General features: G+C 47.2%; 2 protein-coding genes across 3 annotated transcripts; both read left to right on the top strand.

Moving 5' to 3' along the window:
* Window positions 1–1464: 1464 nt before the first annotated feature.
* On the top strand, window positions 1465–7618 carry LOC115101671 (XK-related protein 7-like). The gene is made up of 3 exons (XM_029621136.2): window positions 1465–2021; window positions 4411–4610; window positions 5179–7618. Exons 1-3 carry the CDS (start codon window positions 1489–1491, stop codon window positions 6135–6137), a joined length of 1692 nt encoding a protein of 563 aa, XP_029476996.1. The 5' UTR covers window positions 1465–1488; the 3' UTR covers window positions 6138–7618.
* A 1477-nt stretch (window positions 7619–9095) lies between these two features.
* Window positions 9096–23776, top strand: LOC115102394 (CDK5 and ABL1 enzyme substrate 2-like). 2 transcript variants are annotated; one of them, XM_029622306.2, is made up of 9 exons: window positions 9096–9672; window positions 10579–10674; window positions 19803–19880; window positions 20015–20120; window positions 20200–20371; window positions 20512–20609; window positions 22842–22948; window positions 23135–23339; window positions 23475–23776. In XM_029622306.2, exons 1-9 carry the CDS (start codon window positions 9098–9100, stop codon window positions 23613–23615), a joined length of 1578 nt encoding a protein of 525 aa, XP_029478166.1. In that variant the 5' UTR covers window positions 9096–9097; the 3' UTR covers window positions 23616–23776. The 2 variants fall into 2 exon arrangements, with proteins under 2 accessions (XP_029478166.1, XP_064861525.1); XM_065005453.1 differs by lacking the exon at window positions 19803–19880.
* The last annotated feature ends 1527 nt before the right edge of the window (window positions 23777–25303 follow it).

Genomic DNA, 25303 nt, shown 5'->3' with positions numbered 1-25303 from the left:
TACATACACTGAGTGCACAAAACTTTAGGAACACTTACTCTTTCCTTGACATAGACTGACTAAGTGAATCCAAGTGACAGATAAAATCCCTTATTGATGTCACCTGATAAATGCACTTCAATCAGTGTAGATGAAGTGGGGGAGACAGGTTAAAGAAGGATTTTTAAGCCTTGAACCAATTGAGACATGGTGTGCCATTCAGAGGGTGAATGGGAAAGCCACCTCGCCTCTGCCTGGGGCCTCCAAATCACTAAGTCCGTCCCTGCCACCAGTAGGTGTCAGTATAATTACAGACTGTACCAGGAGACATGGGCTCCCGAGTGGTGCAGTGGTCTAATGCGCTACAGTCCCTGGTTTGAATCCAGGCTGTATCACATCAGGCCGTGATTGGGAGTCCCATAGGGTGGCGCACAATTGGTCCAGCGTCGTCCGGGTTAGGCCGGGGTAGGCCTTCATTGTAATTAAGAATTTGTTCTTAACTGACTTGCCTAGTTAAATAAAGGTTACATTTAAAAATATACATCATTAAATAGGGGCCTGCTTTTAGACAGGTTTGACAGGCCTATGTGTGTCACACCATCATAGTATGCCTTTCTTGGTATTTAATAGGTCATCTATTAAGACATGTTTCCAGTACAGTTTCTTTGTGGCACATGGATCATGTAGGCCTTAACTACACAGAGGAGCAACAATCTCCTTTACAGCAAATTAGGCCTACTCATATAAAGCAAAGTACTGAATGCACTTGCAAAATGACATTTTAACATCTGCTATGTTAGGTTTCCCCACCTGGCGGTGCACAGGTGATTTAATTTCGCCTCCCAAGTTTTCTGAGCCCCCCCCACACATTTTTTTTTTCAATGGTCATTGTTGGACATAAAAGACAGTAAAAACACCAAGAACTCAGCTCCAAGTGAATTTAATTATTCCCGCTCATTCCCACTCATAATAGAGAGATAGGTGATCGTATACAAATATAAGCAAGGCTTGAAATTATTATATTTTAGTCAAACTAAACATTACATATGCAGTCTACAAATTATTTGTAATTATGTTCCGGGCCCCTGACCATCCGCTCAACATAAAATCGGCCCGGGGCTGAATCTAGTTGATGATCCGTGTGCTGTGTTGTCAAAACGGCCATCTCAGCACAGTTCGGTTCAGCACCGTTGAAACGTCCAACTGTTTCATCATGGCTCCTCCTGCCAGTGCAAATGCAGTCTTAAAGAAAACCGCACAATCATTAATCGTATGATGATCTAGCGTGCTAACATTTTACTGTTTATTTTCTATCATATAGTAGAGCTAAATAAATCACATTTTTCGTCAGGATTTATTATGAAATATCGTTTTCGCTTTCCCACCTCCCCTCGCCTTTCCTCCCTCCCTTTCTCCCCCACACACTCAGACATTCACACATATACGCGACCCCTCCCCCCTTCCATCATTTTCTCATCTCCCTTGCCCACTCTCTTCTCTAAAACAAACATGGCCGCTAAATCTGATGGTGCACCCGTCTCGTTGCGAAATGACATCCCGCCCGAGTGCCTGTCCGGTTCAGCTCAACGTTCGCCTCAGTGCCAACCTGCTAGGAAGCGCTACTCGCTCCTCGACTGTAGCTGGACGATATGTGCACTTTTGGTGTTCTTTTCGGACGGGGCCTCAGACCTGTGGCTGGCCGCGGACTACTACCTCAGGCGGAACTACTGGTGGTTTGCATTGACACTGGTCTTCGTGATAGTTCCATCTGTGGTGGTTCAGGTGTTGAGTTTTAGGTGGTTCGCCTATGATTATTCGGATACCAACGACAGTAGCACAGCCGCAGCTGCCGTGGTCGCAGCATCCGGAGCGAAGAGCCATTTCAGCACCAAGGACAGCGAGCAAGGGGGCGCTGGCCGCGATGCTGCGGTCGGGGCATTGCCTACGACCGGCACTATGGGAGGCGCCCGGGGCTGCTGCAGAGCCTTTATGTGGCTCTTTCAATGCTTCATCCATATATTTCAGCTAGCACAGGTCTGGAGGTAAGATCACTCATACACGGATACTGTCCTGAACGTGTGTGTGTGTGTGTGTGTGTGTGTGTGTGTGTGTGTGTGTGTGTGTGTGTGTGTGTGTGTGTGAAAGAGAGACGGGGTTCTGCTTAGATGGTGATCAAAACATTATTATATCCCTACTAGGCTACTATGTTTAGGTTTGTTGTAACAGCTCAATTTGAAACATTATTGTTAAAACATCTCCTAATGTCAGCCTTTTCCCTCCTAAACTAAACTCGCCCAGAGAAGGCTACTCTATTCACAAAGTCGATATGTCTTTTGTATCGCTTTCTTTGACGTCTGGTAACGAGGTTAGGGAGTTGTAGGCTCCTCCCCCCTCACGAGCTTCTAGGTCAATAATCTCCCGGGGAAAATCGTCTACTCATCCACACCATTCGCTTTATGAACACACACATCCCATTTGTCTTTCTTCCATCGTTTGAGTGTGAAAGTGTCGGATCTTCTGTGAGATGGGGAGTGTTAGGATTTGATATCAGGACATGGACTTCCTATGTTATGGATTTTCTATCTATGCCATGCATGCCAAAATTATTGTGAAAAATAGGCTAGACATGTTAGGAGGATGTAACAAATATATCTTAGCCTCATTGCATTTCACAGTGCAGATATATTGCTCTGTAGGTCTACTCAGCCACAGATACAGTAGTCTTCAGAATCAGCCACAGATACAGAAGTAGTAGTCTTGGAATCAGCCATAGTCTGTGATGATTGGTTTTGACAGGCTCTAGCTGTTGCCTTGAACTGTAGTGAGAAGATTGGTAGGCTAATAGTATTCACAGCAGCCAGTGATATAGACCTCAGAGGCAAATAATTAATTATCTATGTCCTTCTATCCCCCACCCTCTCTCTCTCTCTCTTTCTCTCTCTATCATTGTTCCCCTGGGACAGAAAGTAAGTTTACATAGCTAGGCAACTGTATGTCAATTACATGTGAGGGATCGACCTTCAGGTCAATTCACTGTCACTTGAATGAGTCTGCCGGCACATGATCTACTGTAGAAACACTGTTTGAATAGACAACCACACCATCATTTCTTTCTTTGCAAAATCAGTTTTCTGCTCTTTTTCACTGCATCTGTATCTTTAAACTCTGCATCATTGGGAAAGGTTTGTAAGAAAGTGTTTCACTGTAAAGTCTACGCCAGTTGAATTCAGTGCATGTGATAAATAACATTTGTTTCGATTTGATTTTAGATTACTCCATGGGCAGGATTTACATATTCTTTATTTCCTGGTATAGATTGAGACACGGTACAGTCCCATCTGAGGAGTCTATTGAAAATCTCTTGAGGCAAAGTGGTATTAGCTGTAATGCCATTAAAGCTGTTGTGTGTGCTCTGTTCCATGCTGCTGGTCTTGGACTGGCGTGTCTGCACATTAAAGAGGATTACCATTGAGTGTTTTACCCTCAGGTGTTAACTCTGGAATTAACTGTCACTGATACACAGACAGACAGACAGACAGACAGACAGACAGACAGACAGACAGACAGACAGACAGACAGACAGACAGACAGACAGACAGACAGGTGCACTGGGATAGAGGCGAGTAAAGGCTAGTGATGCTGTTCTGGGGTCAGCAAAGCATGTTGTCATTATATTTAAATCAGCTTGGATGATATTAGATGGGAGTGGCATGACAGGATGCTTTTGGATCACTTTGAATGAGAATAATCATCAGTGGGAAAGAAAAGCATGCATTTATGTGTGTGCTGTGTGTATATGACATCCCCAGGCAGAGGAAACCAGAACAGAAAGGGTTATACTAACTCCCTCCTGGTTCACTGGGCTCATTGAGATACTATAGGACAGGGATCTGTTTTGTCCCATCCTCCCTCTAGCCATCACCAAGCCACATTTAGTTCCTGTTCCTCCATCACAGAGACACTTTTCTCTTTCACACAATCAGTCAGAGGTAATGACGCATGACAAAAACAGTCACTCCATTTAGAGAGGTTGATGTCAAATGAGAAAGTTTCATTTTATATTGTCAAAGCGATCACTTCTGTAGCCTGGAGAGGACAGGATGAAGTGACCAGACCGATTCAGGCTCAGTGGCACTCTACCAAGAGACAAACGATTACCCGTTTTTCTGTCTGGATGGAATGACAGCTCCCAGGCTGTCTGGAGAGTTGGAAGTTCAGTTGCTAGAATGAGGCTGGACTAAGGCTGCAATGAGCCATCTGTCTTGGAATGGTGCTGTCATGTGGATAAAACAGATTGATATGGAGTGTTTCTTGAGAGCTGGAGATTCTTCTCTCGCAAAAAAAATGTGACATTATTCCAATATCATACTCATGCCCTTCCCTCTCTGTCCCTATCCCCCCACCTCCCTCTTCCTGTCTGATGTTCCACAGGTATGTCCATGCCTTGTACTTGGGGGTGCAGAGTCGCTGGCGTGGGGACCATGAGCGCCGTCATTTCTACTGGCGCATGATGTTTGAGAGCGCTGACATCAGCATGCTGCGCCTGCTGGAGTCCTTCCTGAAGAGCGCCCCCCAGCTGGTCCTGCAGCTAAGCATCATGGTCCAGGCCAGTCAGGTCCTCCCGCTGCAGGGTGAGTCACGGTCTGAACACAAATACTGTCCTGAACCTTAATAATTACTAGTGGCATGACCATCTCAAACTCCCCAATACAATCCACTGTGATGGCCTATCCTTGACATTGACAGGTCCTTTACCGTACTAATCACCATCTCAAACTATCCAGTATCTTGACACATTCTATACCCAAACCCATTTATATTGCTTATGCCTATACCTTAATAATCACTCACTAGTGACATCACCGTCTGAAACTCCCCCAAACGTGACATCACTCAGTCAGAACTGCCAGAATTTCAATCCACAACATCCTTCATTTAAAAATGCCTACACCAAGATGGGTGAAAGCTGACACAAATTCTGGCATACTGGTCTGGATTGTAGGAATGTTTCCCCGGCCTGAAGCATTCCTTAGACTACAAAGGAGCGTTCTGCTTCACATGACACTCAGCTCAGCAGCGAGTTCTTTTAATCTCATGACTGCCAGACCCTTTTACACTGCTAAACCTCTACTTTTCTTTCCTGTCTCTCTCTCTTTCTGCCTGCCTCCTGTCTCTCCCTGCCTCTATCTCTCTCTCCAGGCCTCTCAGCCTCTGCCTCGCTGGTGTCCCTGTCCTGGATGATCGCCTCCTACCAGAAGGTTCTGAGGGACTCCCGGGACGACAAGCTGCCCATGTCCTACAAGGCCGTCATTGTGCAAATCCTGTGGCACCTGTTTACCATCGGAGCCCGTACGATGGCCTTTGCCCTGTTCGCCTCCGTATTCCAGCTCTACTTTGGTATCTTCATTGTGGCCCATTGGTGCATCATGACATTCTGGATCATTCAAGGCGAAACAGACTTCTGCATGTCCAAATGGGAGGAGATCATCTATAACATGGTGGTCGGCATTGTGTATGTTTTCTGTTGGTTTAGCGTGAGGGAGGGGCGCACACGCTGCCGTATGCTCGTCTACAGTGTGGTTGTATTTATTGAGAACGTGGCACTCACCACATTCTGGTATCTGTACCGCGCCCCACAGACGTCAGACTTCAATGCCCTGCTCACAGTGTGTATGGTGGCCAGTAGCTACGCTCTGGGCACCTTCTTTATGTTTGTATACTACTGCCTGCTGCACCCTGACGGTCCTATCTCAGGGTGGGGATGGGGGGTGCCGGAAGAGATAGCAGTGGAGTCCTGCCTTTCCCCAGCTTCCTCTCTCCCTCCAGATGTAGTGGCCAGCCCCCCCAGGACCCTGCAGAGGACTAAAGGGGGAGACCGTGAGCAGATGGGAGGGGCTAATTCAGACGTGTTTCTGGTACGAACACTTAAAAGAGGAGTCAAGGCTACTCTCCCACCTCTTGCCCCTAGTACAGAGGGGCCAGTCATCCGTATTGACTTGCCCAGGAAGAAGTACCCTGCCTGGGATGCCCACTTCATTGACCGCCGGCTGCGCAAAACCATCCTGGTGCTCGAGGGTGCTGCTCCGGTCACACCAAGGATCCAGTACCGCTGTCTAGGCTCTCCCACAGAGGTGATGGAGTATGAGACCACGGTGTGAACCGCAGAGAGTGCTGTTACTCAACTGGCTTCCAGCCAGCCGGTAAGGCCCCACAGTGGCACACAGCTGACTAACTCCCTCTGAGGATCAGTTCTTCTCCAGTTCTGCTCTGTCGTCCGTCGGTGTTGTGAAGCATCTGACATGGAGAGGTGGAGTGTGTCCAAATGTTTTCACATCAAAGTCTGGGACAGATACACAATGTCTAATGTGGCTTAAGTAGGTGACTAGGTGAGGTGTGTATATTGGTGTCAGTATAATTTCTCAGGTTAGGGGGATGGTACAGGGAGGGTTATGGGCCAGGGGTCAGAGGTTAGGGATCAGTGAACATGCAGAGGGACACAGAAAGAGGAGCTGGGCTTTGTGGCTAGCTGTCAATCAGAGAGAAACCATCCTCAATGAACGTGCTTCAAAATAATGTCCTCTCAAGCCAAGACAAATACCATTAGAGACAATACCTAAACCTTATGAATACCTATGACAATATTTCTGTTCATTTAAGATGATAATACACCATAACAGTAAATAAGTCACATGGGTATGCTTAATACATATCCATCTATTTGAGCTACTGGAACAGGACATTTTGACCTGAAGATGACAATGGAATATCTTACTGCTGTGTGTGATTTGTCATAGCTATTTATGCATGTTTAAGTAATCTCAAAGCCTTAATAAGTTGTCTAAAATCCATAGGACGATTTCTAAAGAGCAAGGGAACTTGAAAAAATGGATCGAGATGAATGTTCAGTACACTATGTTTTCTACAGTTGGTGTGGTATTACAACAACATTCGTGTAGTACAACAAATAGAAAGTAGGCTGGATACAGAATGTGCAGGATTGCTGCACCATGGATTGCTATATTATGTCTAACTTGTCTGGACTCCGGATGCCATATATAAAATAGTTTAGATTTCTCTCAATCTTCATGATGATGATACAGTATGTGCTTTGTGTGTATCTAGGTTGTCATTGCTCCATAAATAAGTGTTCTATCTGTCTAGCACAAAAAATTGAGCGTATTAACTTCAAATCCAGAAGAAGAAGACAGAACCATGTGGCTGAGAGGCTGAAACTGGGAGCAATTTTATGTGAGGAGCGGGTGCACATGTGTATGTTGTACATTGGGGTTCATATGATATTGTGTTGTAGAAAGATGCTGTCCAGTTAACTCAATTCTCCTGTTAGCACGCAGATGAATACAGTATCTCCACATAGCCACAGAACTATGAAGCCACGGCTCCATGTTGGTGCTATCTGTTGAGTCTGTGTATAACACCACGGCTTAACTTATACAGTGTTCTGGTCTGGATTCATCCATCAAACCATACTGGTTTGGCTGGGCTGTACCTCAAACACACATACCAGAATCAAAGCCTTAAACGGGTCTTTCCAGACTGTTGCTGGTCACTGCAGAAAAAAAAGAACAAAGACTTTCATTATGTTGTTGTTGAGAAAATAAAGAGCAATGTGTTTACCTTCTATGACCAAGTCATTCTTTCAATGTGTGCTTTTCAGTAACCAAATGCATCCACAGTTATCCAAAATATAGTTAATTATCCTAAATATACATACATGTACAGTACATGTGGGAACTGGAAATCCATCTTTTAGGTGAGTTAAATACAGTTATCAAACTACTGTAGAATGGTTTAAATGTGAATCATAGAATTAGACAGACGGACAGAGACAGATGGAGAGAGAGACCGAGCGAATCATTCTACTAAAGTGACAGATTGTTCTGATTAGATGGCCCAGTGGTAAACAGCTAAATCCTGTCTCATGTAGCAGTGGATCAGTGGATTATGAAACACTACTCTGTTGGCTGCTGGCACCTGAGTCCAGCCAGAGGTCATTGGGCCAGGTGGGGCTGTGTCCACAAAATGATTTATTATTTATCATCACTTTCAACAGAAAACAGTTCACTGCCCAGCCACTCTTATCTCATATAGAGGCACAATATTGAAAATCTGCAGCACAATGTAATTCAATATAAATGATCACCGACCTTCTCAATGTAGTTGGCTGTTATAAATAAGCTCCATATACTTACCATGAAGTGCACCGATTGGTGAAATGAAATGAGTAAATAGGACCCTAATAATTTATGTACAAATATATTGGTTAAGATTTCCAAAGATGTCCAAAGTTTTGCTGAATAAATGCATAGGCTCTAATGTATAACAATACCTTGGCTATGCCTATGATGTATCTATCCGTTGTACCGACAGTATGCATCTCTATCCATTGTAACGACAAATTCCTCTCTAGCATCTGTAGCTTAGTTGGTAAAGCATTGATTTGGATGCCAGGATAGTTTGTTCACCCCCATGCATAAAACATATGCACACAGGACATAGGTCGCTTTAGATTTAAAGCTAAATGGCATATATACACTGAGTGGACAAAACATTAAGGACACCTGCTCTCTCCATGACAGACTGACCAGGTGAAAGCTATGACCCCTTATTGATATCACTTAAATCTGCCTTAATCAGTGTAGATGAAGGGAGGAGGCAGGTTAAAGAATGAGTGTTAAGCCTTGGACAATTGAGAAATGGATTGTGTGTGTGTGTGTGTGCCATTCAGAGGGTGAATGGGCAAGACACATATTGAAGTGCGTTTGAACAGGGTTGTGTCAATAACTGCAACGCTTTCCCTTGTGTATCAAGAATGGTCCACCACCCAAAGGACATCCAGCCAACTTGACACAACTGTGGGAAGTATTGGAGTCAAAATGGGCCAGCATCCCTGTGGAACGCTTTCGACACCTTGTTGAGGCCATGCCCCGACAAATTGAGGCTGTTCTGAGGACAAAAGGTGTTCCTAATGTTTGGTATACTCAGTGTACATCTCACAGCCAATCCGCTAGAACGAACTTATTTACATAATGATACGTCCGAACCAATCATCTTATGGTGGGTGTGGAGTTGTCCTCTCGCCGGCTAAATTCGTTCCTCAATGCGCACAATCAATCATTATAGTCCTAGAATGGCGACTGCTGCGTGCGGTCGTCAGTGTAAAACAGGCGGTAATACTGCCAAATCACAAAAAGAACACCTGCGAAAAGGTAAAGACTCACAACGGAGACAGGCGGCTCTTTCTTTCCTGAACAACATATCTCTAGACGGACGGCCTTTATATCATCTCAGCAATGGAAACCTCGGTCAAAGGGACGCCGCCGAGCTCCGAAGTCGAGACGCCGCCGGGGCACAGGCGATTGGACACACTCAATTTTCACCGTGCACCTACGGAACCTTCCCCCATGTATCACCCTACTTGGCCGGTGGCGCTGCTACTACTGTGGCGGGGATTGGGGGACTGAGCCCAGTCCTACCTAATTTGGGTATGTCTACAGACACTGGCGCAAGTGTTGCTGTGGGGTGCCGTGAGGTGTTGTTTGAGGGTGTAGACACCATAGTTCCCCCAGATACCCCCCTGTCCCCCATTTCTGGACCTCAGACCTTCAATCCAATTGCCAAATCGCCATCTGTGCTCCAGACTCTGAATTCCGTGCCGGGGGATACACGTCAAAGGTGGGACATATTATCTAGATACACACTTTTTATTAGGGTGGTAAACAATCAGGGATCTGTCATGATGACCATCCGTCGGGATTGTAGGTGTAACTAACTGCTTTTGTATTCATTGTAACAAACATGGGCTGTTTCAACGTTTGACAGAATAGGCCTGACTTATAAAGGTGTTCTTACTTCCGCATATTGCCAACAGGTACTTTCATTATAGAAATCAATGGTTATTCAAATGGGAACAGTTTACTAGACCTACCTTAGAAATTGTCGTTTAAAAAAAGCTATGTTTTTCTGAAGGCAATAATATTCTGATTATATATTTTTATATTGTCAGCTGCCCCATTGAGAAAATCGTATCTGCCCGTCAAGGTCTGATAAAAAACAACAACCTTGAAGGCAGCTAGCTACAAGTGCTGCACAATATATCCCGAAATAAAACTAAAAGCTCATCCAATTATTTGATGTAGTTCTTACATATTTTGTTTATTGGGTTGCTTATTTTAACAAAATGATCTACTATTTGTGTAAGTAAACATTACAATAATTGTCAGACATTGTCCTGTGTTGTCATCTCTCCCTCGACCACCCCACATCTTTCTCTCATTCTCTCTGATCATCTTTTTAAAAAAAGAGACAATTACTTAAATGACTTCAATTCCCTGTCAGATAAGATTGTAATTTTGGCATTGTTATTCAAATATGTGATGTGAAGAAATCTACAAGGTCTTTTATTTATTATTTCAAGAACATTGTTAATTCCCCTCATGTACAGACTTAGTCTACTTCCATATTCTACAACTCACTGAGAAATGATATGGTACTGCTTGCTGTCTGTTGGTCCAGACATTAGACATGATTAATGTTGACGTTTTTAATTGACAACCCTTTTGGGATACTCCATTGTCGTAGGTCACGGAATCATTCGGGCTCTCCAGGACCCGCAAGGGTGGCCAAGAAGGTCCACTTTATCAAGAGTATGAGGCAATATGACACACGAGGCAGCAGGTGAGTTAAAGTAGTAAATGAGAATGCAGAAGATGGTGAGCAAACCATGTATTCTAATGAAACGGACAACCAAAACATAGCACTTTCTTCTGTGGGATCAAGAAAGGCATTCTAAATGGTATGTTTGTGTACTCCATGGCATACAGTAAATTAGTTACAAAGAATTGATAATTGTAATGTCTAGAAAAGAGGGAAGAAGATTGCAAAGGCCTTGAGTTTTTTCTTTTCTTTCATGAAGAAACTTCACAGCCGGTTCCATATTAAGCCTGGTTGCAATGAAACGCATACATTTGGCTTTTAACTAAGAGCCCTGCTGGAACTTAGACCGCTCACTTAGCTAGATCCCTAAATGAGTCACAGCAGGACTGTGTGAATTGAATCACCCTTGGAAACAAATCAAAACACCAAAGAGCTGTCCTGTGGAAATATAACCCTCTCTGGCAATAACAGTAAAACACCCCTTATGTAAGATGGGACTGAAATATCATGCTCAGGCTGCACCCAGCCTATTCTATCTCCGTTGAACTTTGTCTCTTACTCAATGTGTTTTCGTGAGTGAGTATAGGGCTACGGCTGCAGCTGTTAGGTTGTCTTTTAGAAAGAAAAGTTCCCCTGGGGACATGCATCTAATCTGTTTCAACAAGGCAAACGACACAGTTTTAGAACCCCGCTCTTTTCACCCTACCTGAAGATGACTTAATCATAGACAATATCACACCCATAGTCTCCTGTGTATCTTGTGTCAAATGCGAATACAGTATCGCATGTCGCTGACTCATTGTAAAATCGTTTAGCAATAACCAGAGCCTTGTATTTAGAGTTGGGACAGTGAGGTTTCTGCATTATGTGACCATTTTTATATGGCACTGCAGCCATTGTTAGCACCCCACGAACCGCCTCAATTTGTCGGGGCATGGACTACAAGGTGTTGAAAGCGTTCCACAGGGATGCTGGCCCATGTTATCTCCAATGCCTCCCACACACGGGAAACTGTTGATTGTGCAAGATCCAGCCGCGTTGCAGTTCTTGACACAAACCGGTGCGCCTGGCACCTACTACCATACTCCATTCAAAGGCACTTAAATATTTTGCCTTGCCCATTCACCCTCTGAATGGAACACATACACAATCCCATGTCTCAATTGTCTCAAAGCTTAAACATCCTTCAACCGGTCTCCTCCCCTTCACCTACACTGGTTTGATGTGGATTTAACAAGTGACATCAACGAGGTAGCACCTTTCACCTGGACTCACCTGGTTAGTCTATATTATGGAACAAGCAGGTGTTCCTAATGCTTTGTACACATGGTCATGTCTAAAATGAGCCTTATAGTGCATTTACATGACACTTCAAAATGATATGGAGCCATGTTAGTGCTCCATTAGCATGGGGAAATATTTAAATAATACTATGTAACTGAATGTCTAGAATTGGGCCACCTTTTTAGAATGTTTTATATTGTTCCAACTCTTTAATATATGCCTCTGGCAAAAACCAGTTTCCCAACGTTTCTGTCTTTGCTTATAAACTTGTATTTAGTCTATACAGAGCATTGGAGTAACTGTAAAACCACTGGAGTGGATGAGAAAGGGGATTTAGAAAGTGTATGTATTTCCCCCTTGGTGAGATAAGCTTCTCTTATCCAAGGTCTGGCCTGAGCTTTAGCTACAAGGCTGAAATCTCAAAGGAGAGGCTGCTGGGCTGGCTGGCATTGTATGTTATTGACTGGTGTGTTGTGAGGACTGGCTCCTTTAGCGTCTGTGTGTCGATTTAGGCTGTCTATAGATAGGCCTAAGTGCTATGGCTGGATGTTTACAGCTGCTTTGAGCTTACTCTGTAAACTGTCAGCAGATTTATACTGCACTGGTTGCGTACACATTTTGTAGTTTCTCACTCAAATGTCTACTCTTGTGCTGAGGTTGACTGGCTGAAGTCGCTTTGTTGGCTGTCGCGGTTTACAGTATACCATGTTTTTGTCCTGGTGATGTACATTATATTTGAGTCATTTAGCAGACGCTCTTATCCGGAGCGACTTACAGTTAGTACATTCAACTTAAGATGGCGAGGTGGGACAACCACATCACAGTCGTAGTAAGTACATTTTTCCTCAAAAAACACATGGCCAAAAGTATGTGGACACCTGCATTTCGAACATCTCATTCCAAAATCATGGTTATTAATATGGAGTTGGTCCCCTTTTTGCTGCTATAACAGCGTCCACTCTTCTGGGAAGGCTTTCCACTAGATGTTGGAACATTGCTGTGGGGACTAACTTTCATTCAGCCATGAGCATTAGTGAGGTCGGGCACTGATGTTGGGCGATTAGGCCTGGCTTGCAGTCACAGCGGTCCAATTCATCCCAAATGTATTCGATGGGGATGAGGTCAGGGCTCTGTGCAGGCCAGTCAAGTTCTTCCACATGATCTCACAAGCCATTTCTGTATGGACCTCGCTTTGTGCATGGTGGCATTGTCATGCTGAAAAAGGAAAGGGCCTTCCCCAAACTGTTGCCACAGTTGGAAACACAGAATTGTCTAGAATGTCATTGTATGCTGTAGCAAGATTTCCCTTCACTGGAACTAAGGGGCCTAGCCCGAACCATGAGAAACAGCCCCAGACTATTATTTCTCCCATCCACCAAACTTTACAGTTGGCACTATGCATTCAGGCAGGTAGTGTTTTCATGACATCCGCCAAACCCAGAATCGTCTGTTGGACTGCCAGATGGTGACGCGTGATTCATCACTCCAGAGAATGAGTTGCCACTGCTTCAGAGTCCAACGGCAGAGAGCTTTACACCCCTCCAGCCGAACTCTTGGCATTGCGCATGGAGATCTTAAGCTCCCGACGAACAGTTCTTGTGCTGACGTTGCTTCAAGAGGCCGTTTGGAACTCTGTAGTGAGTGTTGTAACCGAGGACAGACTATTTTTATTTTTACGCGGTTCAGCAGCTGTTCTGTGAGCTTGTGTGGCCTACCACTTCGCGGCTGAGCCATTGTTACTCCGAGACATTTCCACTTCACAGTGAGAAGAGCACTTACGATTGACCGAGTCAGCTCTAGGAGGGCAGAAATTTGACGAATTGACTTGTTGGAAAGGTGACATCCTGTGACTGTGCCACGTTGTAAGTCACTTCAGTAAGGCTATTCTACTGCTAATGTTTGTCTTTGAAGATTCCAAATCCAATAATTTGAAGGGATGTCCACAGACTTTTGGCCTTGTGTAGCTATCAACAAAGTCTGAGCTAGTGAGAGGGAAAAGAGTCAAGTGTGATTGTTTTTACATGTTTGGGGAGGTGCTGTGGGATTATTTAACATGTTTTTGGAAGATGGGACTTTGCTGTCCTAGCTTCATTTACATCTTAGTCATTTAGCAGATGCTCTTCTCCAGAGCGACTTACAGGAGTAATTAGAGTAAAGTGTCTTGCTCAAGGTCACATCGACAGATTTTTCACCTAGTCGGCTTGGGGATTCGAACCAGCAACTTTTTGGTTACTGGCCCAATGCTCTTAACTGCTAGGCTACCTGCCGCCCACAAAATGGTGCCCTTTAGTGCACTGTTTTTTTACAGGGGCCAGAGAACAGGGTGCCCTTTACTGACTAGGACTTTATTCCTTCCCTGAACTCTGGGCCTCCATGGCCTGCATCTTCTCAATCATCCACCCGGGAACCGTAAAAGGCTTCAATTCAACTGGGGTCATTTTCAGGTCAGGGCAATGTTTGTAATCGTTACTCAGAGACAGGTCCTGGACATACTCTTCAATAAGGAGATGGGCCATCTTTCCACCTGTGGCTCTCGTATGCTTGTCTCTCTGCCAACCAGTGTTTGTCCTGGGCGTCTGATGGTTCACGGTGTCGAAGGCAGCGTGTAGATCAAGGAGGATGAGAACAGAGGAGAGAGTCAGCTTTGGCAGTGCTGTGAACCTTCGTGACAATGCTCATCTGTCAGTCTGGTTAAGTGACCTGTCTTGAAGCCTGACTTTTTAGGGTCAAGAAGATTGTTCTGAGCGAGATAGTGAGATAGTTGGTCAGAGACAGCACGCTCAAGTGTTTGGGAAAGAAAAGAAAAGGCATACTGGTCTGTCTTTTTTTATTTTTTATTTTTACATCACAGGGGTCAAGTGTTGGTTGCTTGAGGAGAGGAGCGAATCTGGCAATTTTGAAGTCTGAGGGGATGCAGCCAGTGGTTGGGGATGAGGAGGGGATGGGGTAGTGGTCAGGATGAGGAATGGGAGGAGGGGATACAGCCAGTGGTCAGGGATGAGGAGGGGATGGGGTAGTGGTCAGGGATGAGGAATGGGAGGAGGGGATGCAGCCAGTGGTCAGGGATGGGGTAGTGGTGAGGGATGAGGAATGGGAGGAGGGGATGCAGCCAGTGGTCAGGGATGGGGTAGTGGTGAGGGATGAGGAATGGGAGGAGGGGATACAGCCAGTGGTCAGGGATGAGGAGGAGATGGGGTAGTGGTCAGGGATGAGGAATGGGAGGAGGGGATGCAGCCAGTGGTCAGGGAGGAGGGGATGGGGTAGTGGTGAGGGATGAGGAATGGGAGGAGGGGATACAGCCAGTGGTCAGGGATGAGGAGGGGCTGGGGTAGTGGTCAGGGATGAGGAATGGGAGGAGGGATGCAGCCAGTGGTCAGGGATGGGGTAGTGGTGAGGGATGAGGAATGGGAGGAGGGATACAGCCAGTGGTCAGGGATGAGAAGGGGATGGGGTAGTGGTCAGGGATGAGGAATGGGAGGAGGGATACAGCCAGTGGTCAGGGATGGGGTAGTGGTGAGGGATGAGGAATGGGAGGAGGGGATGCAGCCAGTGGTCAGGGATGGGGTAGTGGTGAGGGATGAGGAATGGGAGGAGGATGCAGCCAGTGGTCAGGGATGGGGTAGTGGTGAGGGATGAGGAATGGGAGGAGGGGATGCAGCCAGTGGTCAGGGGTGAGGAGGGATGGGGTAGTGGTCAGGATGAGGAATGGGAGGAGGGGATACAGCCAGTGGTCAGGGATGAGGAGGGGATGGGGTAGTGGTCAGGGATCAGGAATGGGAGGAGGGATACAGCCAGTGGTCAGGGATGAGAAGGGGATGGGGTAGTGGTCAGGGATGAGGAATGGGAGGAGGGATACAGCCAGTGGTCAGGGATGGGGGTAGTGGTGAGGGATGAGGAATGGGAGGAGGGGATGCAGCCAGTGGTCAGGGGTGAGGATGAGGAATGGGAGGAGGGGATACAGCCAGTGGTCAGGGATGAGGAGGGGATGGGGTAGTGGTCAGGGATCAGGAATGGGAGGAGGGATACAGCCAGTGGTCAGGGATGGGGTAGTTGTGAGGGATGAGGACTGGGAGGAGGAATACAGCCAGTGGTCAGGGATGGGGTAGTGGTCAGGGATGAGGAATGGGAGGAGGGATACAGCCAGTGGTCAGGGATGGGGTAGTGGTGAGGGATGAGGAATGGGAGGAGGGGATGCAGCCAGTGGTCAGGGATGGGGTAGTGGTGAGGGATGAGGAATGGGAGGAGGGGATGCAGCCAGTGGTCAGGGGTGAGGAGGGGATGGGGTAGTGGTCAGGATGAGGAATGGGAGGAGGGATACAGCCAGTGGTCAGGGATGAGAAGGGGATGGGGTAGTGGTCAGGGATGAGGAATGGGAGGAGGGATACAGCCAGTGGTCAGGGATGGGGTAGTGGTGAGGGATGAGGAATGGGAGGAGGGGATGGAGTAGTGGTCAGGGATGAGGAATGGGAGGAGGGATGCAGCCAGTGGTCAGGGATGGGGTAGTGGTGAGGGATGAGGAATGGGAGGAGGGGATGCAGCCAGTGGTCAGGGGTGAGGAGGGGATGGGGTAGTGGTGAGGAATGGGAGGAGGGATACAGCCAGTGGTCAGGGATGGGGTAGTGGTGAGGGATGAGGAATGGGAGGAGGGGATGCAGTCAGGGGTGAGGAGGGGATGCAGCCAGTGGTCAGGGGTGAGGAGGGGATGGGGTAGTGGTGAGGATGAGGAATGGGAGGAGGGATGGGGTAGTGGTGAGGATGAGGAATGGGAGGAGGGGATGGGGTAGTGGTGAGGAATGAGGAATGGGAGGAGGGGATGCAGTCAGGGGTGAGGAGGGATGCAGCCAGTGGTCAGGGGTGAGGAGGGGATGGGGTAGTGGTGAGGATGAGGAATGGGAGGAGGGGATGGGGTAGTGGTGAGGAATGAGGAATGGGAGGAGGGGATGCAGTCAGGGGTGAGGAGGGGATGCAGCCAGTGGTCAGGGGTGAGGAGGGGATGGGGTAGTGGTCAGGATGAGGAATGGGAGGAGGGGATACAGCCAGTGGTCAGGGGTGAGGAGGGGATGGGGTAGTGGTCAGGGATGAGGACTGGGAGGAGGGGATGCAGTCAGGGGTGAGGAGGGGATGCAGCCAGTGGTCAGGGGTGAGGAGGGGATGGGGTAGTGGTGAGGATGAGGAATGGGAGGAGGGGATGGGGTAGTGGTGAGGGATGAGGAATGGGAGGAGGGGATGCAGTCAGGGGTGAGGAGGGGATGCAGCCAGTGGTCAGGGGTGAGGAGGGGATGGGGTAGTGGTCAGGATGAGGAATGGGAGGAGGGGATACAGCCAGTGGTCAGGGGTGAGGAGGGGATGGGGTAGTGGTCAGAGATGAGGACTGGGAGGAGGGATACAGCCAGTGGTCAGGGATGGGGTAGTGGTCAGGGATCAGGAATGGGAGGAGGGATACAGCCAGTGGTCAGGGATGGGGTAGTGGTGAGGGATGAGGAATGGGAGGAGGGGATGCAGCCAGTGGTCAGGGGTGAGGAGGGGATGGGGTAGTGGTCAGGATGAGGAATGGGAGGAGGGATACAGCCAGTGGTCAGGGATGAGAAGGGGATGGGGTAGTGGTCAGGGATGAGGAATGGGAGGAGGGATACAGCCAGTGGTCAGGGATGGGGTAGTGGTGAGGGATGAGGAATGGGAGGAGGGGATGGAGTAGTGGTCAGGGATGAGGAATGGGAGGAGGGGATGCAGCCAGTGGTCAGGGATGGGGTAGTGGTGAGGGATGAGGAATGGGAGGAGGGGATGCAGCCAGTGAGGAGGGGATGGGGTAGTGGTGAGGAATGGGAGGAGGGATACAGCCAGTGGTCAGGGATGGGGTAGTGGTGAGGAATGGGAGGAGGGGATGCAGTCAGGGGTGAGGAGGGGATGCAGCCAGTGGTCAGGGGTGAGGAGGGGATGGGGTAGTGGTGAGGATGAGGAATGGGAGGAGGGGATGGGGTAGTGGTGAGGATGAGGAATGGGAGGAGGGGATGGGGTAGTGGTGAGGAATGGGAGGAGGGGATGCAGCCAGTGGTCAGGGGTGAGGAGGGGATGGGGTAGTGGTGAGGATGAGGAATGGGAGGAGGGGGTGGGGTAGTGGTCAGGATGAGGAATGGTAGGAGGGATACAGCCAGTGGTCAGGGATGAGAAGGGGATGGGGTAGTGGTCAGGGATGAGGAATGGGAGGAGGGATACAGCCAGTGGTCAGGGATGGGGTAGTGGTGAGGGATGAGGAATGGGAGGAGGGGATGCAGTCAGGGGTGAGGAGGGGATGCAGCCAGTGGTCAGGGGTGAGGAGGGGATGGGGTAGTGGTCAGGATGAGTAATGGTAGGAGGGATACAGCCAGTGGTCAGGGATGAGAAGGGGATGGGGTAGTGGTCAGGGATGAGGAATGGGAGGAGGGATACAGCCAGTGGTCAGGGATGGGGTAGTGGTGAGGGATGAGGAATGGGAGGAGGGGATGCAGCCAGTGGTCAGGGGTGAGGAGGGGATGGGGTAGTGGTGAGGGATGAGGAATGGGAGGAGGGGATGCAGTCAGGGGTCAGGGATGAGAAGGGGATGGGGTAGTGGTCAGGGATGAGGAATGGGAGGAGGGGATGCAGCCAGTGGTCAGGGATGGGGATGGGGGAGTGGTCGAGGATGAGGAATGGGAGGAGGGGATACAGCCAGTGGTCAGGGATGAGGAGGGGATGGGGTAGTGGTGAGGGATGAGGAATGGGAGGAGGGGATGCAGCCAGTGGTCAGGGAGGAGGGGATGGGGTAGTGGTGAGGGATGAGGAATGGGAGGAGGGGATGCAGCCAGGGATGGGAGGGGATGGGGTAGGGATGAGGAATGGGAGGATGGGGCAGCCAGTGGTCAGAGGGATGAGGAATGGGAGGGATGAGGAATGGGAGGAGGGGATGCAGCCAGTGGTCAGGGATGAGGAGGGGATGGGGTAGTGGTGAGGGAGGAGGGGATGCAGCCAGTGGTCAGGGAGGAGAGGATGCAGCCAGTGGTCAGGGAGGAGAGGATGGGGTAGTGCGGCAGGTTGTCTGGAGAGAGGGGAGAAAGAGGTCCAGGCATAGGGTAGTTCTGTGTGAGTGAGACCAGTGGACTCAATAGGCTGAGTTGATGAGGAGTGGATGTTGTCAACTTTCTTTTCAAAGTGGTTGACAAAGTTGTCCTCAGAGAGGGTTAAGGATTAACGAGGGATGAGAAGGTGGAAAAGAGTTTCCTGGGGTTAGAGGCAAAAGCTTGAAATTTATAGTGGTAGAAAGTGGCTTTAGCAGCAGATACAGAGGAAGAGACGGTATAGAGGAGAGATTGAAAGGATGATAGGTCCTCTGTAAGTTTTCACTCAGCTGCCCACAGCCCTGTTCTGTAAACTCACAATGAGTCACTCAGTCACGGAGCAGGAGGGGAGGGTCGAGCCGGCCGGGAGGAAAGGGGACAGTGGAAGTCATAGGATGTGGAAAGAGAGGAGGCAGAACCAGGGGACTGAATGAGAAGGATTTAGCAGAAGGGAGATATTATAGAAGAGGAGAGCGTAGTGAGGGAGAGAGAGCGCAACGATTGCAATGGCCACATGATTATCTGAATAGGGGCTGAGTTGCTACGGTTGGTGGAACATGAGACAGAAAAGGAAACCGTAGTGATCAGAGACCTGGAGGGGGGGGTTGCCTTGATATTAGTAGGCGAACAGCCTCTAGTAAAGATGAGGTCAAGCGTATTGCCTGCCTTGTGTATTTATTGTACTAATAAGTGCAGTACTAATGCTGTAGATGGCTGTAGTGTGACTGTGGCTGTTTCTGTAGCCTGACACTGCATATGTTTTGTGTGCCTGTACTTGCTATCTATGTCCTGCAGGATTATGCTGATTTGTGCCAAGCGGTCTCTATGTGCTGCTTTCTCAGTGCTGCCCTATGGAGAATGTATTCACCTCAGGTACAAACACACAACCCCAACCAACTACAGGTGTCATGTATCGCCCTCAGGAAAGGAGTTGTTATAATGATCTCAGGCTTTAATGTGGAGCTGCATGATGGTGACATGATTAGTTTCTCTTCCTGCCCACCCAGTGACCCAAAGCTGGATGCTCAGAGACAACGGCTGTCCTCTGGGGTTGGCTCTGACCTGTTCCCTGGCCTGGAGGGCCTTGGGGTGGAGCTAGGGGCATATGGAAAGGTAAGGTTGAACTGGAGAGTGCGATTATATACTATCTGTCTGTGCTTTGTGTTAGTTAACATGTATATTTCCTCTTCAGACGGTATCGTACGCCCGATTCCTTTTCCCAACTAATGCCCTGGTGAGGTCGAAGAGCAGTGGACCACTAGAGCCCAGCACAACACAGACACCCCTATCCCGTTACCGAGGCAACGGCCAGAAGAACTACACCAACCCGTCTCGACTCAACAGCACCATAGGACAGGATCCGAGTGAGTACGCTCCACTTCACTAGAATAGAGGCTTACATGCACTCTCTCTCTCCTCTGGCAAATTGTTTTTGCAATCATTACTGTGTGTGTGTGTGTGTGTGTTTGTGTGTTCTCATTTTATTTAATCCCCATTTTTACAGGTATAGAAGACCTGGCAGACTATGATCCCTACCTACTCAGTGACCCTCAGTGGCCTTGCGGGAGACACAAGAGAGTTCTTATATTTGCATCCTATATGGTAAGCGTTCATGTGAAATTATACATGCAACACATGACTTTGTGACTAGACAATACATCACAAGACATACTGACAGTCCAGAATGCACTTATTTTGTACAGTAGCACCATTATAAACTAAAACAATAAAGCAAGTTTATGACTAGTAAACTTCACTGCACATAATAAAAATGACATATTATATCATGGCATTGTTGAGTAATTGTTTCTGATTGGCTTGAAGGGCATTCTAGAGCATGCATTATTTCCCTATAACACACGGTACAATGAAGTGGCTATAGTTCTATGTTAGAAGTGCTTTTAAAAGCGAAAGTCGACTTGAAAACATTTATTGGCATTGTTGAATTTGATCTTCATAATAGCAAGCTAGAACTGATGGTTTGGTTAGCTAAACTACCAAGTCTCTTTGGTAACCAAGGCAACTACTGTCAACTTGCTAGCTACTTCAGTGGATGTTGAACACATTTCTACCTGCAAATGAAAACAATTCTAGGGGTAAATTATAGCCATGGTATAAAAGGGATGCTGATTGATAAATATGAGAACTTTGCTTTCATCCTATTTATAGAGATTCCATGTAAGAGATTCCATCATCTACGAGGGGCTCTACGCGTTTTCTGGAAAATAATGCAACTCAGTGGAAGGACAGTTCCACTCCGAACACACCTTCCATGTCGATCATTATTTTCCAGAGAACACATAGCCACTCGTAGATGATGGAATCTCTTACATGGAATCTCTATAAATAGGATGAAAGCAAAGTTCTCATATTTATCAATCAGCAGGGTGGCTAGGAAAAACTCCCTAGAAAGTCAGGAACCTAGGAAGAAACCTAGAGAGGAACCAGGCTCTGAGGGGTGACCAGTCTTCTACTGGCTGTGCTGGGATGAGATTATAACAGTACATGGCCAAGATGTTTGTATATGACCAGCAGGGTCTTATGATAATCATAATCATCACAGTCATTGTAGAGGGTGCAACAGGTCAGCATCTCAGGAGTAAATGTCAGTTGGCTTTTCATAGCCGAGTGTTTAGAGTTAGAGACAGCAAGTGCGGAAGAGAGAGGGAGTCTAAAACAGCAGTTCCGGGACAAGGTAGCATATCTGGTGAACAGGTCAGGGTTCCATAGCTGCAGTCAGAACAGTTGAAACTGGAGCAGCAGCACTACCAGGTGGACTGGGGACAGCAAGGAGTCATCCGGCCAGGTATTCCTGAGGCAAGGTCCCAGGGCTCAGGTCTCCGGAAGAGGGTGAGAGAGAGAGAATTGGAGGGAGCATACTTAAATTCACACAGGACACTGGATAAGACAGGAGAAATAGTCCAGATATAACAGACTGACCCTAGCCCCCCCGACACAAACTATTGCAGCATAAATACTGGAGACTGAGACAGGACGGGTCGGGAGACACTGTGGCCCTGTCTGGCGATATCCCCAGTCAGGGCCAACCAGACAGGATATAACCCCACCCACTTTACCAAATTATAGCCCTCACACCACTAGAGGGATATTTTCAAACCACCAATTTACTATCCTGAGACATGGTTGACTATAGCCCACAAAGATCTCTCCCACGGCACAAACCCGAGGGGGGCGCCAACCCGGACAGGACGATCACATCAGTGACTCAGCCCACTCATGTGACGCACCCCTCCTAGGGACGGCATGGAAAAGCACCAGGGACTCAGCCCCCGTAATAGGGTTAGCGACAGAAAATGCCGGTGGAGAGCAGGGAACTGGCCAGGCAGAAACGGCAAGGGCGGTTCGTCACTCCAGTGCCTTTCCGTTCACCTTCACACCCCTGGGCCAGACTACACTCAATCATAGGACCTACTGAAGAGATGAGTCTTCAATAAAGACTTAAAGGTTGAGACCGAGTCTGCACTTTCACATGGATAATCAGACTATTCCATAAAAATGGAGCGCCATAGGAGAAAGCCCTGCCTCCAGCTGTTTGCTTAGAAATTCTAGGGACAATAAGGAGGCCTGCGTCTTGTGACCGTAGCCTACGTGTAGGTATGTACGGCAGGACCAAATCGGAGAGATAGGTAGGAGCAAGCCCATGTAATGCTTTTTAGGTTAGCAGTAAAACCTTAATCAGCCCTGGCCTTAACAGGAAGCCAGTGTAGAGAGGCTAGCACTGGAGTAATATACAATTGTGGGGTTCTCGTCGAGATTCTAACAGCTGTGTTTAGCAGTAACTGAAGTTTATTTATCTTGTTCCCTGTCTTCCAGACGACTGTTATTGAGTACGTGAAGCCGTCGGACCTGAAAAAAGACATGAATGAGACGTTCAAGGAGAAGTTCCCCCATATCAAACTGACCCTCAGCAAGATAAGAAGGTGCAGACATGAACACAGATGTAACAAGTCAACACATTATTTTTTAAAAATCCACTGTCTATATCTATGTCTGAAACTCCCCTTTGTGTCTTTGTCTCCAAACCATGCATTTACAGGTGCAAATCCTGCATACCTGCCTACCATGAACACCCATGTGTAACCAATAACCTCTCTCCTGTTTGACAGCCTGAAGCGGGACATGCGTGCGGTGGGAGAGGAGTGCAGTCTGCAGCCCGTCACGGTGGCCATGGCCTTTGTGTACTTTGAGAAGCTGGTGCTGCAGGGCCGCCTGAACAAGCAAAACAGGAAGCTGGTGTCTGCTGCCTGTGTCCTGCTGGCAGCCAAGATCAGCAGTGATCTGAAGAAGCAGGAGGTCCGACAGCTGATTGACGTGAGTGATCTAAATTTCTTACATGTACTTTTTCTCAACGGATAACTAAGTTTGTTTTCTATGAATTGTTAGTGATCATAGTTAGATTCTTAACCATCTTAACACTACAACCCCCCTCTGTCCATGGTTGAGCAGAAGCTGGAGGAGCGTTTTCGTATAAACCGGCGGGAGTTGATTCCATTGGAGTTCCCTGTCCTGGTTGCCTTGGAGATGGGGCTCTACCTCCCTGACAGCAAGGTCATGCCGCACTACCGCAGGCTGGTGCAGCAGGGCTAGGCTGGAGCCTGGAGGTGGCCTGAATCACTGGCCTGGGTCCAGTTTGGATATTTAAGTCCTGATGATATTGATTGGAAATGCTGATCCTGGATCATCACCTGGAGGGAGGCATTTTCTTCCCTAGAATATGTTTAGGTGAAGCAGACATGTCCCTTATTCAAATTGGGGGGGGGGGGGGGGGGGGGGTTGGTGCTCAATATTTATTTTGAATTTTTCTTTATCACGATATGAAGGATTAAGTGTTTTCTGCAAAGATATTGGACTGATTCGCTTGTACCAAACTTCTTTCTGTGGTGTGTATTGCATTCTGATCAATATATATTTTTTAAACCATGTCTATTTGTACAAACAGTACAAGTTAACTATTTATTGAAAAATAGCTCCAACTGGGTGTGGGGTAGCATCCCAATGGGGGTATCTTTAAGTACACACAGAGAGGAGGCTTTGCTGTTGATGGTGGTTATATCAGTTTGAAATAATTTAATGTACTGTCCAAAGGTGCAGAAAAGTCATTTTTTTGTGTAAATGTTATCTGGTGTATTTATAGCTCAAATCAGTTTATTTGTCGCATACACTGATTTGCAGATGTTATCGCAGGTGCAGCGAAATGCTTGTCTCTAGCGCCAACAGTGCAGTAATGTCTAGCAAAACGACACACACGTCCACACAGGACCAGTCAAAAGTTTGGACACACCAACTCATTCAAAGGTTTTTATTTTATTTTTCACTATTTTCTACATTGTAGAATAATAGTGAAGATGTCAACTATGAAATAACATGTATGGAATCATATAGTAACCAAAAAAGTGTTAAACAAATCAAATTATATTTGAGATTCTTCAAAGTAGCCACCTGTTGATAACAGCTTTGCACACTCTTGGCATTCTCTCAACCAGCTTCACTTTTCCAATCGTCTTGAAGGAGTTCCCACATATGCTGAGGATTTGTTGGCTCCTTTTCCTACACTCTGCGGTCCAACTCATCCCAAACCAAATGTGTTATTTCATAGTTTTGATGTCTTCACTATTATTCTACAATTGAATGAGTAGATGTGTCAACTTTTGACTGGTACTGTTTATATAAACGCAACATGTAAATTGTTGGTCCCATGTTTCATGAGCGGAAATAAAATATCCTAGGAATGTTCCTTATGCACAAAAAGCGTATTTCTCTCATGTTATGCACAAGCCAATTGCATGCTCCCTCAACTTGAGACATCTTTGGTGTTGTGACAACTGCACATTTTTAGTGGCCTTTTATTGTCCCCAGCACAAAGTGCCCCTGTGTAATGATCATGCTCTTTAGTCAGCTTCTTGACATGCCGAACCTGTCAGGTGGATGGATTATCTTGGTAAAGTGGAAATGCTCACTAACAGGGATGTAAACAAATTTGTGCACTAACGTTGAGAGGAATAAGCTTTTTGTGCATATGGAAAATTACTGGGATCTTTTATTTCATCTCATGAAACATAGGCCCAATTTACATGTGTGTGCGCACTCGCTAGCTTGTTGATATGACTATTTCTTCACTTGCTGTGAAAATTACACATCAATCATTGGTCTTAAAGTCTCAATATGATTGTTTGTGTTATTGAGGGAGGGAGTTGTGGGCTGGCCAGAGTGCCACTTTATACTATACTGTAGAAGCATCAGTCATTCCATTGTAATCATTTGTTTAGAACTTGTAA

The sequence above is a fragment of the Oncorhynchus nerka genome, linkage group LG20, assembly GCF_034236695.1.
Source record: "Oncorhynchus nerka isolate Pitt River linkage group LG20, Oner_Uvic_2.0, whole genome shotgun sequence".
NCBI lineage: Eukaryota > Metazoa > Chordata > Actinopteri > Salmoniformes > Salmonidae > Oncorhynchus > Oncorhynchus nerka.
Note: the sequence above shows the minus strand (reverse complement) of the source record. Positions and strands in the feature narration are given on the sequence as shown.

Excerpts from the sequence above, each read along its gene's own strand:
- LOC115101671 (XM_029621136.2), top strand. The coding sequence starts at position 1,489 with ATGGCCGCTAAATCTGATGGTGCACCCGTCTCGTTGCGAAATGACATC. Across the intron at positions 2,022-4,410 it reads CAGCTAGCACAGGTCTGGAG|GTATGTCCATGCCTTGTACT; the intron begins GTAAGATCACTC and ends GATGTTCCACAG. Across the intron at positions 4,611-5,178 it reads TCAGGTCCTCCCGCTGCAGG|GCCTCTCAGCCTCTGCCTCG; the intron begins GTGAGTCACGGT and ends CTCTCTCTCCAG.
- LOC115102394 (XM_029622306.2), top strand. The coding sequence starts at position 9,098 with ATGCGCACAATCAATCATTATAGTCCTAGAATGGCGACTGCTGCGTGC. Across the intron at positions 10,675-19,802 it reads TATGACACACGAGGCAGCAG|GATTATGCTGATTTGTGCCA; the intron begins GTGAGTTAAAGT and ends TATGTCCTGCAG. Across the intron at positions 20,372-20,511 it reads CACCATAGGACAGGATCCGA|GTATAGAAGACCTGGCAGAC; the intron begins GTGAGTACGCTC and ends CCATTTTTACAG.